Raw genomic sequence first — 16,905 nt, 5'->3', positions numbered from 1 at the left:
GGGGTGGGGGGGCAATAAGAGTGTGTTCACTCCAGAGAAACACTGATAATATCTCTAAACATCAGATCATCAGAACCCTGTTAACACCAGCAGGGTGATAAGGTCATGGGGGAGTAGGCGGGACCAGACAGGACAGGCACCAATCAGAACACAGGACTGTATCCCCACCCCCATTGTTGGGATTGTCAGCAAGTCTCTCTCTCGTAATACGTCTGTCAGATAGACAAACCTCTCATCAAAACTACTGTGACTCACAGCTACGATCCAGCCAGGAGGATGTCTTCCTGGTAAATAAAATCACTTCCTGTCTTTTATATATATCTATGAGTGTTAGAACTATTGTATGTATTTACAGGTAGAAGTCTGGGTGTGTGTTTATAGAGAAGACCCTTGTGTTTCAAGAGTTTCTGAATACGGTCTGTAGTCTCTCTCAGGTGGTCTTCGTTCGTTGGATCAAACGTTATGAGCTGAATACGGTCTGAGTCTCTCTCAGGTGGTCTTCGTTCGTTGAATACGGTCTGTAGTCTCTCTCAGGTGGTCTTCGTTCGCTGAATACGGTCTGGTCTCTCTCAGGTGGTCTTCGTTCGTTGAATACGGTCTGTAGTCTCTCTCAGGTGGTCTTCGTTCGTTGGATCAAACGTTATGAGTTGACCGGATCGACCTTGGCGTTGGTCGGGTCAAGGTCAGGGTCTGGTGTCGTTAGCGTGTCGTTAGCGTGTCGTTCATCAGATGATGGGGACTCCGTCCGTGTTGTAGATCATACCCGTGGTGGGTTCGTATGTCCCGGCCAGGTAGTACAGGTCTTGGCTGTCGGCGTAGCGACGCGTCAGAGTCATGGTTTCGTACTCCGACACGCTGACCACTAGACACTTGTGACTGACTGTCTGAACGTCGTTCTCATCGCTGTGGGACGACTGGTACAGAGCCCGCTGCAGGGACACGTTAACAAATACACACGTTAACAACAAATACACACGTTAACAACAAATACACACGTTAACAACAAATAGGGTGTGGTGTGGTAGGGTGTGGCAGGGTGTGGTAGGGTGTGGTGTGGTGTGGCAGGGTGTGGTGTGGTAGGGTGTGGCAGGGTGTGGTGTGGTAGGGTGTGGCAGGGTGTGGTAGGGTGTGGTGTGGTAGGGTGTGGTGTGGCAGGGTGTGGTGGTAGGGTGTGGCAGGGTGTGGCAGGGTGGTAGGGTGTGGCAGGGTGTGGTGGTGTAGGGTGTGGTGTGGGTGTGGTGTGGCAGGGTGTGGTGGGTGTGGCAGGGTGTGGTGTGGCAGGGTGTGGTGTGGTAGGGTGGGTGGTGGCAGGGTGTGGTGTGGTAGGGTGTGGCAGGGTGTGGTGTGGTAGGGTGTGGTGTGGTAGGGTGTGGTGTGGTAGGGTGTGGCAGGGTGTGGTGTGGTAGGGTGTGGCAGGGTGTGGTGTGGTAGGGTGTGGTGTGGTAGGGTGTGGTAGGGTGTGGTGTGGCAGGGTGTGGTGTGGCAGGGTGTGGTAGGGTGTGGCAGGGTGTGGTAGGGCGTGGTGTGGCAGGGTGTGGTGTGGCAGGGTGTGGTGTGGTAGGGTGTGGTAGGGCGTGGTGTGGCAGGGTGTGGTGTGGCAGGGTGTGGTAGGGCGTGGTGTGGTAGGGTGTGGTAGGGTGTGGTGTGGCAGGGTGGGGTGTGGCAGGGTGTGGTGTGGTAGGGTGTGGTAGGGTGTGGTGTGGCAGGGTGTGGTGTGGTAGGGTGTGGTGTGGTAGGGTGTGGTAGGGTGTGGTGTGGTAGGGTGTGGCAGGGTGTGGTGTGGCAGGGTGTGGCAGGGTGTGGTGTGGGTAGGGTGTGTTGTGGCAGGGTGTGGTGTGGCAGGGTGTGGTGTGGCAGGGTGTGGTGTGGTAGGGCGTGGTGTGGCAGGGTGTGGTGTGGCAGGGTGTGGTGTGGTAGGGTGTGGTGTGGCAGGGTGTGGTGTGGTAGGGTGTGGTAGGGTGTGTGTGTGGTGTGGTAGGGTGGGTGTGTGTGGTGTGGTAGGGTGTGGTAGGGTGTGTGGGGTGTGGTAGGGTGTGTAGTGGGGTGTGGTAGGGTGTGTAGTGTGGTGTGGTAGGGCGTGGTGTGGTGTGGTAGGGTGTGGTAGGGTGGGGTGTGGCAGGGTGTGGTGTGGTAGGGTGTGGTAGGGTGTGGTGTGGCAGGGTGTGGTGTGGTAGGGTGTGGTGTGGTAGGGTGTGGTGTGGCAGGGTGTGGTGTGGTAGGGTGTGGTATGGTAGGGTGTGGTGTGGCAGGGTGTGGTGTGGCAGGGTGTGGTGTGGTAGGGTGTGGTGTGGTAGGGTGTGGTAGGGTGTGGTGTGGCAGGGTGTGGTGTGGCAGGGTGTGGTGTGGTAGGGTGTGGTGTGGCAGGGTGTGGTGTGGTAGGGTGTGGTAGGGTGTGTGTGTGTGGTGTGGTAGGGTGTGTGTGTGTGTGGTGTGGTAGGGTGTGGTAGGGTGTGTGGGGTGTGGTAGGGTGTGTAGTGGGGTGTGGTAGGGTGTGTAGTGTGGTGTGGTAGGGTGTGTGTGGGGGTGTGTAGTGTGGTGTGGTAGGGTGTGTAGTGTGGTGTGGTAGGGTGTGTAGTGTGGTCTGGGGGTGTGTAGTGTGGTGTGGTAGGGTGTGTGTGGGGGTGTGTAGTGTGGTGTGGTAGGGTGTGTAGTGTAGTGTGGTGTGGTGTGTGTGGGGTGTGTAGTGTGGTGTGGTAGGGTGTGTGTGGGGGTGTGTAGTGTGGTGTGGTAGGGTGTGTAGTGGGTGTGGTAGGGTGTGTAGTGGGGTGTGGTAGGGTGTGTAGTGGGGGTGTGTAGTGTGGTGTGGTAGGGTGTGTAGTGTAGTGTGGTGTGGTAGGGTGTGTGTGGGGGTGTGTAGTGTGGTGTGGTAGGGTGTGTAGTGTGTTGTGGTAGGTTGTGTGTGGGGGTGTGTAGTGTGTTGTGGTAGGGTGTGTGTGGGGGTGTGTAGTGTGGTGTGGTAGGGTGTGTAGTGTGGTGTGGTAGGTTGTGTTTGGGGGTGTAGTGTGGTAGGGTGTGTTTGGGGGTGTGTGGTAGGGTGTGTGTGGCGGTGTGTAGTGTGGTAGGGTGTGTGTGTGGTGTGGTAGGGTGTGTGTGGTGGTGTGTAGTGTGGTAGGGTGTGTGTGTGGGTGTGTGGTGTGGTAGGGTGTGTGTGGTGGTGTGTGGTGTGATAGGGTGTGTGTGGGGGTATGGTAGGGTGTGTGTGGTGTGGTAGGTTGTGTTTGGGGGTGTAGTGTGGTAGGGTGTGTTTGGGGGGTGTAGTGTGGTAGGTGTGTGTGGTGGTGTGTGGTGGTGTGTAGTGTGGTAGGTGTGTGTGTGGTGTGGTAGGGTGTGTGTGTGTGGTGTGGTAGGGTGTGTGTGTGGTTTGGTAGGGTGTGTGTGGTGGTGTGTAGTGTGGTAGGGTGCGTGTGTGGTGTGGTAGGGTGTGTGTGTGTGGTAGGGTGTGTGTGTGGTTTGGTAGGGTGTGGTAGGGTGTGTAGTGTGGTGTGGTAGGGTGTGGTAGGGTGTGTGTGTGGTGTGGTAGGGTGTGGTAGGGTGTGTAGTGTGGTGTGGTAGGGTGTGTGTGTGTGGTGTGGTAGGGTGTGGTAGGGTGTGCGTGTGGGGGTGTGGTGTGGTAGGGTGTGTGTGGGGGTGTGTGGTGTGGTAGGGTGTGTGTGGTGTGGTAGGGTGTGTGTGTGGGGGTGTGGTAGGGTGTGTGTGTGGGGGTGTGGTAAGGTGTGTGTTGGGGTGTGGTATGTGGTGTAGTAAGGTGTGTGTGTGGTGTGGTAGGGTGTGTGTGGTGGTGTGTAGTGTGGTAGGGTGTGTTTGGCAGGGTGTGGTAGGGTGTGTGTGGTAGGGTGTGGCAGGGTGTGGTAGGGTGTGTGTGGTAGGGTGTGTGTGGTAGGGTGTGTGGGGTAGGGTGTGGTAGATTGTGTGTGGTAGGGTGTGTGTGGTAGGGTGTGTGTGGTAGGGTGTGTGTGGTAGGGTGTGTGTGGTACGGTGTGGTAGGGTATGTGTGGTAGGGTGTGTGTGGTAGGGTGGGTGTGGTAGGGTGTGTGTGGTAGGGTGTGGTGGGTGGGTGTGGTAGGGTGGGTGTGGTAGGGTGGGTGTGGTAGGGTGTGTGTGGTAGGGTGTGTGTGGTAGGGTGTGTGTGGTAGGGTGGGTGTGGTAGGGTGTGGTAGGGTGGGTGTGGTAGGGTGTGTGTGGTAGGGTGTGTGTGGTAGGGTGTGTGTGGTAGGGTGTGGTAGGGTGGGTGTGGTAGGGTGGGTGTGGTAGGGTGTGTGTGGTAGGGTGTGTGTGGTAGGGTGTGTGTGGTAGGGTGTGTGTGGGTGTGTGTGGGGTGTGTGTGGTAGGGTGTGTGTGGTAGGGTGTGTGTGGTAGGTTGGGTGTGGTAGGGTGGGTGTGGTAGGTTGGGTTTGGTAGGGTGTGTGTGGTAGGGTGTGTGTGGTAGGGTGTGGTAGGGTGTGTGTGGTAGTGTGTGGTAGGGTGTGTGTGGTAGGGTGTGGTAGGGTGTGTGTTTTAGGGTGTGGGAGGGTCTCACCTCCATGAAGTCTTTCCTCTGATTAGAGGAGAGCAGAGATGAAGGAAGAGACTGACCAGACATCTGATCCCAGTTCTAGAAGGAGAGAGACGGGGGTGGGAGAGATGGGGGAGAGAGAGATGGAGGGGGAGAGAGACAGGGGGAGGGAGAGATGGGGGGAGAGATTTACATTTACATTTACATTTAAGTCATGAGATGGAGGGGGAAAGAGACGGGGGAGAGATGGAGGGGGAGAGAGACAGGGGGAGGGAGAGATGGGGGAGAGAGAGATGGAGGGGGAGGGAGAGAGAGAGAGAGATGGAGGGGGAGAGAGACAGGGGGGGAGGGAGAGATGGGGGGAGAGAGAGATGGAGGGGGAGAGAGAGATGGAGGGGGAGAGAGAGATGGGGAGGGAGAGAGATGGGGAGGGAGAGAGAGATGGGAGGGAGAGAGAGATGGGAGGGAGAGAGAGATAAAACCAGTTAACTCTGACCCCTGACCCCTACCTTCTTGTCGTGTAGTTTCTTGCCAGGGTTGGTCTCCTCCGGGTGATAAAACCAGTTGACCTCCGACCCCTACCTTCTTGTCGTGTAGTTTCTTGCCAGGGTTGGTCTCCTCTGGGTGATAAAACCAGTTAACTCTGACCCCTGACCCCTACCTTCTTGTCGTATAGTTTCTTGCCAGGGTTGGTCTCTTCCGGGTGATAAAACCAGTTGACCTCTGACCCCTACCTTCTTGTCGTGTAGTTTCTTGCCAGGGTTTGTCTCTTCCGGGTGATAAAACCAGTTGACCTCTGACCCCTACCTTCTTGTCGTGAGTTTCTTGCCAGGGTTGGTCTCCTCCGGGTGATAAAACCAGTTAACTCTGACCCCTGACCCCTACCTTCTTGTCGTGTAGTTTCTTGCCAGGGTTGGTCTCTTCCGGGTGATAAAACCAGTTGACCTCTGACCCCTACCTTCTTGTCGTGTAGTTTCTTGCCAGGGTTGGTCTCCCCCGGGTGATAAAACCAGTTGACCTCTGACCCCTACCTTCTTGTCGTGTAGTTTCTTGCCAGGGTTGGTCTCCTCCGGGTGATAAAACCAGTTTCTTGACTCTGACCTCTGACCCCTACCTTCTTGTCGTGTAGTTCCTTGCCAGGGTTGGTCTCTTCCGGGTGATAAAACCAGTTGACCTCTGACCCCTACCTTCTTGTCGTGTAGTTTCTTGCCAGGGTTGGTCTCTTCCGGGTGATAAAACCAGTTGACCTCTGACCCCTACCTTCTTGTCGTGTAGTTTCTTGCCAGGGTTGGTCTCTTCCGGGTGATAAAACCAGTTGACCTCTGACCCCTACCTTCTTGTCGTGTAGTTTCTTGCCAGGGTTGGCCTCTTCCGGGTGATAAAACCAGTTGACTCTGACCCCTGACCCCTACCTTCTTGTCGTGTAGTTTCTTGCCAGGGTTGGTCTCTTCCGGGTGATAAAACCAGTTGACTCTGACCACCATGTTGGATCCCCAGCTCTCCCACATGCTCTGGATCTTCCCTATGAAGGGCAGGTTGGGTCGGCCGGCCGAAAGGAACACGGCGCAGTCCCCGATACCAATCATCTCTCTCCCCCGCACGATGGCCTTGTAGAACAGCTTCTTAGCCTTCCCTTTCATACCACGCCTCTGGAGACAGACAGACAGGCAAGACAGACAGACAGTCAGAAAGACAGACAGTTAGAAAGACAGACAGACAGTCAGAAAGACAGTCAAACAGTCAGACAGACAGACAGACAGTCAAACAGTCAGACAGACAGTCAGAAAGACAGACAGTCAGAAAGACAGACACAGACAGACAGAAAGACAGTCAAACAGTCAGACAGACAGACAGTCAGAAAGACAGACAGTCAGAAAGACAGACAGTCAAAAAGACAGACAGGCAAGAAAGACAGACAGTCAGAAAGACAGACAGTCAGAAAGACAGACAGACAAACAGGCAGACAAGAAAGTCAGACAGTCAGAAAGACAGACAGACAGTCAGAAAGACAGACAGACAAACAGAGGGTATGCAGGGAGAAATTTCTCTGGCTAATCTTCTGGAACCCAGCCCCCCCCCCAAAAAACAACAACTCAAGTGTCATCGAGAGCTTCAAAATATCAATCCCAAGCGTGTGTCCTCCCTCTCACCTGTGTGGGATTCCCAAACCACTTCCAGAGCTGTCTGGCAGGCAGGAAGGCAGAGATCTTGGGTCTGTTCTCTACGCTCGGTAATCGCTGTCTCTTAGCCAGCTCCTTGGTGGTGGGGAGGTGGGCCCCCTCCCTGCGCCGTGGTCTGCCCACCGACCCCACACCACCCTGGGACTTCTGCCGGGCTGGACGACCCCGGGGCCTGGCTGGCTTGGTGGATGGGGAGATAGACGAGGGAGGAGAGGAGGGAGATTGATCTTCTTCTAATACTTCTTCCTCCTCTTCCTCTTCCGCCTTTTTCAACTTCTTAGTTTCTTCCTCTTCCTCCTTCTCTTCCTCCACCTCCTCCTGTGGGGTAGTTGGAGGGGGAGACGGGGAGAGGTGCAGGGGGAGCGGGGTCGGTCTCCTCGTCAGAAGTACAAGAGGACTCCTCGTCAGTGGAGGAGGAAGAGGAAGAGGAGGTGCTAGAGGAGGACGAGGAGGAGGAGGCTGGGGAGGAGGGGTGGGAGCAGCTGGAGCTACACTTCGTTTTCTTCCTCGTCTCCTCTTCCTCAGATCCTGAACTACTGCTGCCGTGAGACCCCCCTGTCTCCTCCCCTCTCTTCTCTTCCCCTTGTTTCGTTCTCTCCTCTCTCTTTGGTTCTCTGTCCCCCCCTCCACCCCGGTCTCTTTCTCTGCCCAGAGAAGGCGTTCTGTAGGCGGGTTCTCTCCCCAGCAGCCCCGCCTCGCTCTCCGGAGCCCTCCCCTTTACCCTCGCCGGCTTCTGGCTGGCTGCGGCCGTGGCGAGGGGTGTGTGTTCTTGCCGTAAGCCCTTGGCCTCCAGCAGCCCCACCTCGCTCTCCGGAGCCCTCCCCTTTACCCTCGCCGGCTTCTGGCTGGCTGCGGCCGTGGCGAGGGGTGTGTGTTCTTGCCGTAAGCCCTTGGCCTCCAGCAGCCCCGCTTCGCTCTCCGGAGCCCTCCCCTTTACCCTCGCCGGCTTCTGGCTGGCTGCGGCCGTGGAGAGGGGTGTGTGGTCTTGCCGTAAGCCCCTGGCCTCCAGCAGCATCAGAGCCTTGGTCTTCTTGGTCTTGGGTGAGGTCACGCCCTCGTGGTCCAGCTTTACTAGGGGTTCCTCTAGGAGGGCCTTACGCCCATGTCGCACCCCGCCCTGCCCTCCCACCCCGCCCTCCCCGGGACATGCCTGGGTCTGGAGATACCTGGAATAAAGGTGCTAGGGTCCGGTCTGGATCTGACAGCAGAGAGGTCTGAGCTGGGTCTGGGTTTAGAGGTACTGGAGCTGGGCAGAGGGCTGGTTCTGGGTTTAGAGGTACTGGAGCTGGGCCCGGGGCTGGGTTTAGAGGTACTAGAGCTGGACCCAGGGCTGGTTCTGGGTTTAGAGGTACTGGAGCTGGGCCCAGGGCTGGTTCTGGTTTTAGAGGTGCTGGAGCTGGGCCCGGGGCTGGTTCTAGGTTTGGAGGTACTGGAGCTGGACCCAGGGCTGGTTCTGGGCCTGGTAGAAGGATCCAGGGTGAGCCTGGGTTTGTTATGGTTCTGTTTGGGTCTGGAGATTGCTTTGGGAGCGGTTCTGGGTATGTTGTGATCAGGACTAAAGTTAGCTGCAGGGACTTCTGGGAGTTCTGCTGTAGAGTTAGGTCTAGGTTTGGATTTTGGTACGGAGGTAAGGTTAGTTTTAGGGTTAGGTAGAAGAGGCTTGGGTCTGATGATAGGGGAAGTAGAGTTGGGTTTAAGTAGTGGAGGGGAGAGTTTGGACTTAGGGTTAGTTTTAGGGTTAGGTAGAAGAGGCTTGGGTCTGATGATAGGGGAAGTAGAGTTGGGTTTAAGTAGTGGAGGGGAGAGTTTGGACTTAGGGTTGGTTTTAGGGTTCGGTTGGGTGCTGACGTTACAAGAGGTGAGGTTGGGTTGGCTGTACAGGTCCACCCTTAGTATCTTCCCATAAGGAGCTGGGTGGTAGAGGGAGGGGGGCTTGGGAGAGGCTGGGCTGGGTCTCCTAGGGTTCTGGCTGCGTGGGGTGGCAGGCAGGCTGGGTGTGCTGGTGGGCTTGGAGGGTCGGCCTGGTCCCGGCCTGGGGGCAGACAGGGGTCTTTCCTGAGCAGGCCTCTGGGAGGAGGAGGGCCTGTCCTGGGCTGGTCTGGTGGGGAGCTGAGGTCTGTCTGGAGCCTGGCTGGGTCCCGGGGGGGGTATCGTCTCCCGGGGGTCTGGGCTCACTGGGGGCTCTAGAGGGAAGGAAAGGCAGGAGTTAACAAATGACTGACCTGAGTTTACAGACCTAACAGGAATAACATAATCCACAGACCTAACAGGAATAACAGACCTAACAGGAATAACAGACCTAACAGGAATAACAGACCTAACAGGAATAACAGACCTAACAGGAATAACAGACCTAACAGGAATAACAGACCTAACAGGAATAACAGACCTAACAGGAATAACAGACCTAACAGGAATAACAGACCTAACAGGGATAACAGACCTAACAGGAATAACATAATTCACAGACCTAACAGGAATAACATAATCTACAGACCTAACAGGAATAACAGACCTAACAGGAATAACAGACCTAACAGGAATAACATAATCTACAGACCTAACAGGAATAACATAATTCACAGACCTAACAGGGATAACAGACCTAACAGGAATAACAGACCTAACAGGGATAACAGAATCTACAGACCTAACAGGAATAACAGACCTAACAGGAATAACATAATTCACAGACCTAACAGGAATAACAGACCTAACAGGAATAACAGACCTAACAGGAATAACAGAATCTACAGACCTAACAGGAATAACAGAATCTACAGACCTAACAGGAATAACATAATCCACAGACCTAACAGGAATAACATAACAGGGATAACAGACCTAACAGGAATAACATAATCTAACAGGAATAACATAATCTACAGACCTAACAGGAATAACAGACCTAACAGGAATAACATAATTCACAGACCTAACAGGAATAACAGACCTAACAGGAATAACAGACCTAACAGGAATAACAGACCTAACAGGAATAACAGACCTAACAGGAATAACAGACCTAACAGGAATAACAGACCTAACAGGAATAACAGAATTCACAGACCTAACAGGAATAACAGACCTAACAGGAATAACAGACCTAACAGGAATAACAGACCTAACAGGAATAACAGACCTAACAGGAATAACATAATTCACAGACCTAACAGGAATAACAGACCTAACAGGAATAACAGACCTAACAGGAATAACAGAATCCACAGACCTAACAGGAATAACAGACCTAACAGGAATAACAGACCTAACAGGGATAACAGACCTAACAGGGATAACATAATTCAGACCTAACAGGAATAACAGACCAGACCTAACAGGAATAACAGACCTAACAGGAATAACATAATTCACAGACCTAACAGGAATAACAGACCTAACAGGAATAACAGACCTAACAGGAATAACAGACCTAACAGGGATAACATAATCCACAGACCTAACAGGAATAACAGACCTAACAGGAATAACAGACCTAACAGGAATAACATAATTCACAGACCTAACAGGAATAACAGACCTAACAGGAATAACAGACCTAACAGGAATAACAGACCTAACAGGAATAACAGACCTAACAGGGATAACAGACCTAACAGGAATAACAGACCTAACAGGGATAACAGAATCTACAGACCTAACAGGAATAACAGACCTAACAGGAATAACATAATTCACAGACCTAACAGGAATAACAGACCTAACAGGAATAACAGACCTAACAGGGATAACAGAATCTACAGACCTAACAGGAATAACAGAATTAACAGGAATAACAGACCTAACAGGAATAACATAATCCACAGACCTAACAGGAATAACATAATTCACAGACCTAACAGGGATAACAGACCTAACAGGAATAACATAATCTACAGACCTAACAGGAATAACAGACCTAACAGGGATAACATAATTCACAGACCTAACAGGAATAACAGACCTAACAGGAATAACAGACCTAACAGGAATAACAGACCTAACAGGAATAACAGAGCTAACAGGGATAACAGACCTAACAGGAATAACATAATTCACAGACCTAACAGGAATAACAGAATCCACAGACATAACAGGAATAACAGACCTAACAGGAATAACAGACCTAACAAGAATAACAGACCTAACAGGAATAACAGACCTAACAGGATAACAGACCTAACAGGAATAACAGACCTAACAGGAATAACAGACCTAACAGGAATAACAGAATCCACAGACCTAACAGGAATAACAGACCTAACAGGAATAACAGACCTAACAGGGATAACAGACCTAACAGGGATAACATAATTCACAGACCTAACAGGAATAACAGACCTAACAGGAATAACAGACCTAACAGGGATAACATAATTCACAGACCTAACAGGAATAACAGACCTAACAGGAATAACAGACCTAACAGGGATAACATAATCCACAGACCTAACAGGAATAACAGACCTAACAGGAATAACATAATCCACAGACCTAACAGGAATAACAGACCTAACAGGAATAACAGACCTAACAGGAATAACAGACCTAACAGGGATAACATAATTCACAGACCTAACAGGAATAACAGACCTAACAGGAATAACAGACCTAACAGGGATAACATAATTCACAGACCTAACAGGAATAACAGACCTAACAGGAATAACAGACCTAACAGGGATAACAGACCTAACAGGGATAACAGACCTAACAGGAATAACAGACCTAACAGGAATAACAGACCTAACAGGAATAACAGAATTCACAGACCCAACAGGAATAACAGACCCAACAGGGATAACAGACCCAACAGGGATAACAGACCTAACAGGAATAACAGACCTAACAGGAATAACAGAATCCACAGACCTAACAGGAATAACAGACCTAACAGGAATAACATAATCCACAGACCTAACAGGAATAACAGACCTAACAGGAATAACAGACCTAACAGGAATAACATAATCCACAGACCTAACAGGAATAACAGACCTAACAGGAATAACAGACCTAACAGGAATAACAGACCTAACAGGAATAACAGACCTAACAGGGATAACAGACCTAACAGGAATAACAGACCTAACAGGAATAACAGACCTAACAGGATAACAGACCCAACAGGGATAACAGACCCAACAGGGATAACAGACCCAACAGGAATAACAGACCTAACAGGGATAACAGACCTAACAGGAATAACAGACCTAACAGGGATAACATAATTCACAGACCTAACAGGAATAACAGACCTAACAGGAATAACAGACCTAACAGGGATAACAGACCTAACAGGAATAACAGACCTAACAGGGATAACAGACCCAAGAAGAATAACAAACCCAACAGGGATAACAAACCCAACAGGGATAACAGACCCAACAGGGATAACAGACCCAACAGGGATAACAAACCTAACAGGGATAACAGACCTAACAGGGATAACAGACCCAACAGGGATAACAGACCCAACAGACCCAACAGGGATAACAGACCCAACAGGGATAACAGACCCAACAGGAATAACAGAACTAACAGGGATAACAGACCCAACAGGGATAACAGAGGGATAACAGACCCAACAGGGATAACAGACCCAACAGGGATAACAGACCCAACAGGGATAACAGACCCAACAGGGATAACAGACCCAACAGGGATAACAGACCCAACAGGGATAACAGACCCAACAGGGATAACAGACCTAACAGGGATAACAGACCTAACAGGGATAACAGACCCAACAGGGATAACAGACCCAACAGGGATAACAGGGATAACAGACCCAACAGGGATAACAGACCTAACAGGGATAACAGACCCAACAGGGATAACAGACCCAACAGGGATAACAGACCCAACAGGGATAACAGACCCAACAGGGATAACAGACCCAACAGGGATAACAGGTCTCTGATTGGCTCACCAGGTTTGGGTTTGGGTTTCTTGGCAGGTCTCCCTCTGCCCTTGGGGGCGGAGTCCCCTGTTTTAGGCGTCGTCTCACTGGTGTCCTTGCTGCACTTCCTGACACGCCTCCTGGAGCAGCTGGCCACTAGCAGCGCGGGGGAGGGCTCAGCACCTACAGGGGGGCAGGTTTAACATCAGAAACATCAGACAGACTGAAAAAATACAAGAGTGTGTGTGTGTGTCCTTGTGGGAGTGTGTGTGTGTGTCCTTGTGGGAGTGTGTGTGTGTCCTTGTGGGAGTGTGTGTGTGTGTGTCCTTGTGGGAGTGTGTGTCCTTGTGGGAGTGTGTGTCCTTGTGGGAGTGTGTGTGTGTGTGTCCTTGTGGGAGTGTGTCCTTGTGGGAGTGTGTGTCCTTGTGGGAGTGTGTGTCCTTGTGGGAGTGTGTGTCCTTGTGGGAGTGTGTGTGTGTGTGTGTGTGTTGTGGGAGTGTGTGTGTGTGTCCTTGTGGGAGTGTGTGTGTGTGTGTCCTTGTGGGAGTGTGTGTGTGTGTCCTTGTGGGAGTGTGTGTCCTTGTGGGAGTGTGTGTCCTTGTGGGAGTGTGTGTCCTTGTGGGAGTGTGTGTGTGTCCTTGTGGGAGTGTGTGTGTGTGTGTCCTTGTGGGAGTGTGTGTCCTTGTGGGAGTGTGTGTGTGTCCTTGTGGGAGTGTGTGTGTGTGTGTCCTTGTGGGGGTGTGTGTCCTTGTGGGAGTGTGTGTCCTTGTGGGAGTGTGTGTGTGTGTCCTTGTGGGAGTGTGTGTGTGTGTCCTTGTGGGAGTGTGTGTGTGTGTCCTTGTGGGGGTGTGTGTCCTTGTGGGAGTGTGTGTGTGTCCTTGTGGGAGTGTGTGTGTGTGTCCTTGTGGGAGTGTGTGTGTGTCCTTGTGGGAGTGTGTGTGTGTCCTTGTGGGAGTGTGTGTGTGTGTGTCCTTGTGGGAGTGTGTGTGTGTGTCCTTGTGGGAGTGTGTGTGTGTCCTTGTGGGAGTGTGTGTCCTTGTGGGAGTGTGTGTGTGTGTCCTTGTGGGAGTGTGTGTGTGTCCTTGTGGGAGTGTGTGTGTGTGTCCTTGTGGGAGTGTGTGTGTGTCCTTGTGGGAGTGTGTCCTTGTGGGAGTGTGTGTGTGTGTCCTTGTGGGAGTGTGTGTGTGTGTCCTTGTGGGAGTGTGTGTGTGTCCTTGTGGGAGTGTGTGTGTGTGTGTCCTTGTGGGAGTGTGTGTGTGTGTCCTTGTGGGAGTGTGTGTGGGAGTGTGTCCTTGTGGGAGTGTGTGTGTCCCTTGTGGGAGTGTGTGTGTGTCCTTGTGGGAGTGTGTGTGTGTGTGTCCTTGTGGGAGTGTGTGTGTGTGTCCTTGTGGGGGTGTGTGTCCTTGTGGGAGTGTGTGTCCTTGTGGGAGTGTGTGTCCTTGTGGGAGTGTGTGTGTGTCCTTGTGGGAGTGTGTGTGTGTGTGTCCTTGTGGGAGTGTGTGTCCTTGTGGGAGTGTGTGTGTGTGTCCTTGTGGGAGTGTGTGTCCTTGTGGGAGTGTGTGTCCTTGTGGGAGTGTGTGTCCTTGTGGGAGTGTGTGTGTGTGCTTGTGGGAGTTGTGTGTGTGTGTGTCCTTGTGGGAGTGTGTGTGTGTGTCCTTGTGGGAGTGTGTGTGTCCTTGTGGGAGTGTGTGTGTGTCCTTGTGGGAGTGTGTGTGTGTGTGTGTCCTTGTGGGAGTGTGTGTGTGTGTGTGTCCTTGTGGGAGTGTGTGTGTGTGTGTGTCCTTGTGGGAGTGTGTGTGTGTGTGTGTCCTTGTGGGAGTGTGTGTGTGTGTGTGTGTCCTTGTGGGAGTGTGTGTGTGTGTGTCCTTGTGGGAGTGTGTGTGTGTGTGTCCTTGTGGGGGTGTGTGTGTGTGTGTGTCCTTGTGGGAGTGTGTGTGTGTGTGTCCTTGTGGGGGTGTGTGTCCTTGTGGGAGTGTGTGTCCTTGTGGGAGTGTGTGTGTGTGTCCTTGTGGGAGTGTGTGTGTTGTCCTTGTGTGTGTGTGTGTGTCCTTGTGGGAGTGTGTGTGTGTCCTTGTGGGAGTGTGTGTGTGTGTGTCCTTGTGGGAGTGTGTGTGTCCTTGTGGGAGTGTGTGTGTCCTTGTGGGAGTGTGTGTGTGTGTGTCCTTGTGGGAGTGTGTGTGTGTGTCCTTGTGGGAGTGTGTGTGTGTGTCCTTGTGGGAGTGTGTGTGTGTGTCCTTGTGGGAGTGTGTGTGTGTGTGTCCTTGTGGGAGTGTGTGTGTGTGTGTGTCCTTGTGGGAGTGTGTGTGTGTGTCCTTGTGGGAGTGTGTGTGTGTGTCCTTGTGGGATTGTGTGTGTGTGTGTCCTTGTGGGAGTGTGTGTGTGTGTCCTTGTGGGAGTGTGTGTGTGTGTCCTTGTGGGGGTGTGTGTCCTTGTGGGAGTGTGTGTGTGTCCTTGTGGGAGTGTGTGTGTGTGTCCTTGTGGGAGTGTGTGTGTGTGTCCTTGTGGGAGTGTGTGTGTCCTTGTGGGAGTGTGTGTGTGTGTCCTTGTGGGAGTGTGTGTGTCCTTGTGGGAGTGTGTGTGTGTGTGTGTGTCCTTGTGGGAGTGTGTGTGTGTCCTTGTGGGAGTGTGTGTGTCCTTGTGGGAGTGTGTGTGTGTCCTTGTGGGAGTGTGTGTGTGTGTCCTTGTGGGAGTGTGTGTGTGTGTCCTTGTGGGAGTGTGTGTGTGTGTCCTTGTGGGAGTGTGTGTGTCTGTCCTTGTGGGATTGTGTGTGAGTGTGTGTCCTTGTGGGAGTGTGTGTGTGTCCTTGTGGGAGTGTGTGTGTGTCCTTGTGGGAGTGTGTGTGTGTGTCCTTGTGGGAGTGTGTGTGTGTGTGTCCTTGTGGGAGTGTGTGTGTGTGTGTGTCCTTGTGGGAGTGTGTGTGTGTGTCCTTGTGGGAGTGTGTGTGTGTGTCCTTGTGGGAGTGTGTGTGTGTGTCCTTGTGGGAGTGTGTGTGTGTGTGCTTGTGGGAGTGTGTGTGTGTGTCCTTGTGGGGGTGTGTGTCCTTGTGGGAGTGTGTGTGTGTGTCCTTGTGGGATTGTGTGTGTGTGTGTCCTTGTGGGGTGTGTGTGTCCTTGTGGGAGTGTGTGTGTGTGTGGGATTGTGTGTGTGTGTGTCCTTGGGAGTGTGTGTGTGTGTCCTTGTGGGAGTGTGTGTGTGTGTCCTTGTGGGAGTGTGTGTGTGTGTGTGTCCTTGTGGGAGTGTGTGTGTGTGTCCTTGTGGGAGTGTGTGTGTGTGTCCTTGTGGGAGTGTGTGTGTGTCCTTGTGGGAGTGTGTGTGTGTGTCCTTGTGGGAGTGTGTGTGTGTGTGTCCTTGTGGGAGTGTGTGTGTGTGTCCTTGTGGGAGTGTGTGTGTGTGTGGGAGTGTGTGTCCTTGTGGGAGTGTGTGTGTGTGTGTGTGTGTCCTTGTGGGAGTGTGTGTGTGTGTCCTTGTGGGAGTGTGTGTGTGTGTCCTTGTGGGAGTGTGTGTGTGTCCTTGTGGGAGTGTGTGTGTGTGTCCTTGTGGGAGTGTGTGTGTGTCCTTGTGGGAGTGTGTGTGTGTGTGTCCTTGTGGGAGAGTGTGTGTGTGTCCTTGTGGGAGTGTGTGTGTCCTTGTGGGAGTGTGTGTGTTGTGGTGTCCTTGTGGGAGTGTGTGTGTGTGTGTCCTTGTGGGAGTGTGTGTGTGTCCTTGTGGGAGTGTGTGTGTGTGTGTCCTTGTGGGAGTGTGTGTGTGTGTCCTTGTGGGAGTGTGTGTGTGTGTCCTTGTGGGAGTGTGTGTGTGTCCTTGTGGGAGTGTGTGTGTGTGTCCTTGTGGGAGTGTGTGTGTGTGTCCTTGTGGGAGTGTGTGTGTGTGTGTCCTTGTGGGAGTGTGTGTGTGTGTGTCCTTGTGGGAGTGTGTGTGTGTGTCCTTGTGGGAGTGTGTGTGTGTGTCCTTGTGGGAGTGTGTGTGTGTGTGTCCTTGTGGGAGTGTGTGTGTGTGTGTCCTTGTGGGAGTGTGTGTGTGTGTGTGTCCTTGTGGGAGTGTGTGTGTGTGTCCTTGTGGGAGTCCTTGTGTGTGTGTCCTTGTGGGAGTGTGTGTGTGTCCTTGTGGGAGTGTGTGTGTGTGTCCTTGTGGGAGTGTGTGTGTGTGTCCTTGTGGGAGTGTGTGTGTGTGTCCTTGTGGGAGTGTGTGTGTGTGTCCTTGTGGGTGTGTGTGTGTGTCCTTGTGGGAGTGTGTGTGTGTGTCCTTGTGGGTGTGTGTGTGTGTGTGTCCTTGTGGGAGTGTGTGTGTGTGTGTCCTTGTGGGAGTGTGTGTGTGTCCTTGTGGGAGTGTGTGTG

At 52.5% G+C, this 16,905-nt stretch overlaps 1 protein-coding gene across 1 annotated transcript in view; it reads right to left on the bottom strand.

Annotated features, from left to right (window-relative positions):
* Positions 1 to 560: 560 nt before the first annotated feature.
* Positions 561 to 16,905, bottom strand: part of LOC124018136 (trinucleotide repeat-containing gene 18 protein-like) — a 329,221-nt gene continuing 312,876 nt past the window's right edge. Inside the window, exons 11-17 of the mRNA XM_046333410.1 lie at positions 12,605 to 12,757; positions 7,771 to 8,855; positions 7,394 to 7,708; positions 6,643 to 6,999; positions 5,905 to 6,141; positions 4,517 to 4,591; positions 561 to 929 (exon numbers count right to left, since the gene is read on the bottom strand). Coding sequence (XP_046189366.1) covers positions 726 to 929; positions 4,517 to 4,591; positions 5,905 to 6,141; positions 6,643 to 6,999; positions 7,394 to 7,708; positions 7,771 to 8,855; positions 12,605 to 12,757 — 2,426 coding nt within the window. The 3' untranslated portion in view covers positions 561 to 725. The remainder of the gene's footprint in view (positions 930 to 4,516; positions 4,592 to 5,904; positions 6,142 to 6,642; positions 7,000 to 7,393; positions 7,709 to 7,770; positions 8,856 to 12,604; positions 12,758 to 16,905) is intronic.

This window comes from Oncorhynchus gorbuscha, unplaced genomic scaffold (assembly GCF_021184085.1).
Source record: "Oncorhynchus gorbuscha isolate QuinsamMale2020 ecotype Even-year unplaced genomic scaffold, OgorEven_v1.0 Un_scaffold_396, whole genome shotgun sequence".
Classification (NCBI taxonomy): domain Eukaryota; kingdom Metazoa; phylum Chordata; class Actinopteri; order Salmoniformes; family Salmonidae; genus Oncorhynchus; species Oncorhynchus gorbuscha.
This window is presented reverse-complemented; position numbering and strand designations above follow the sequence as displayed.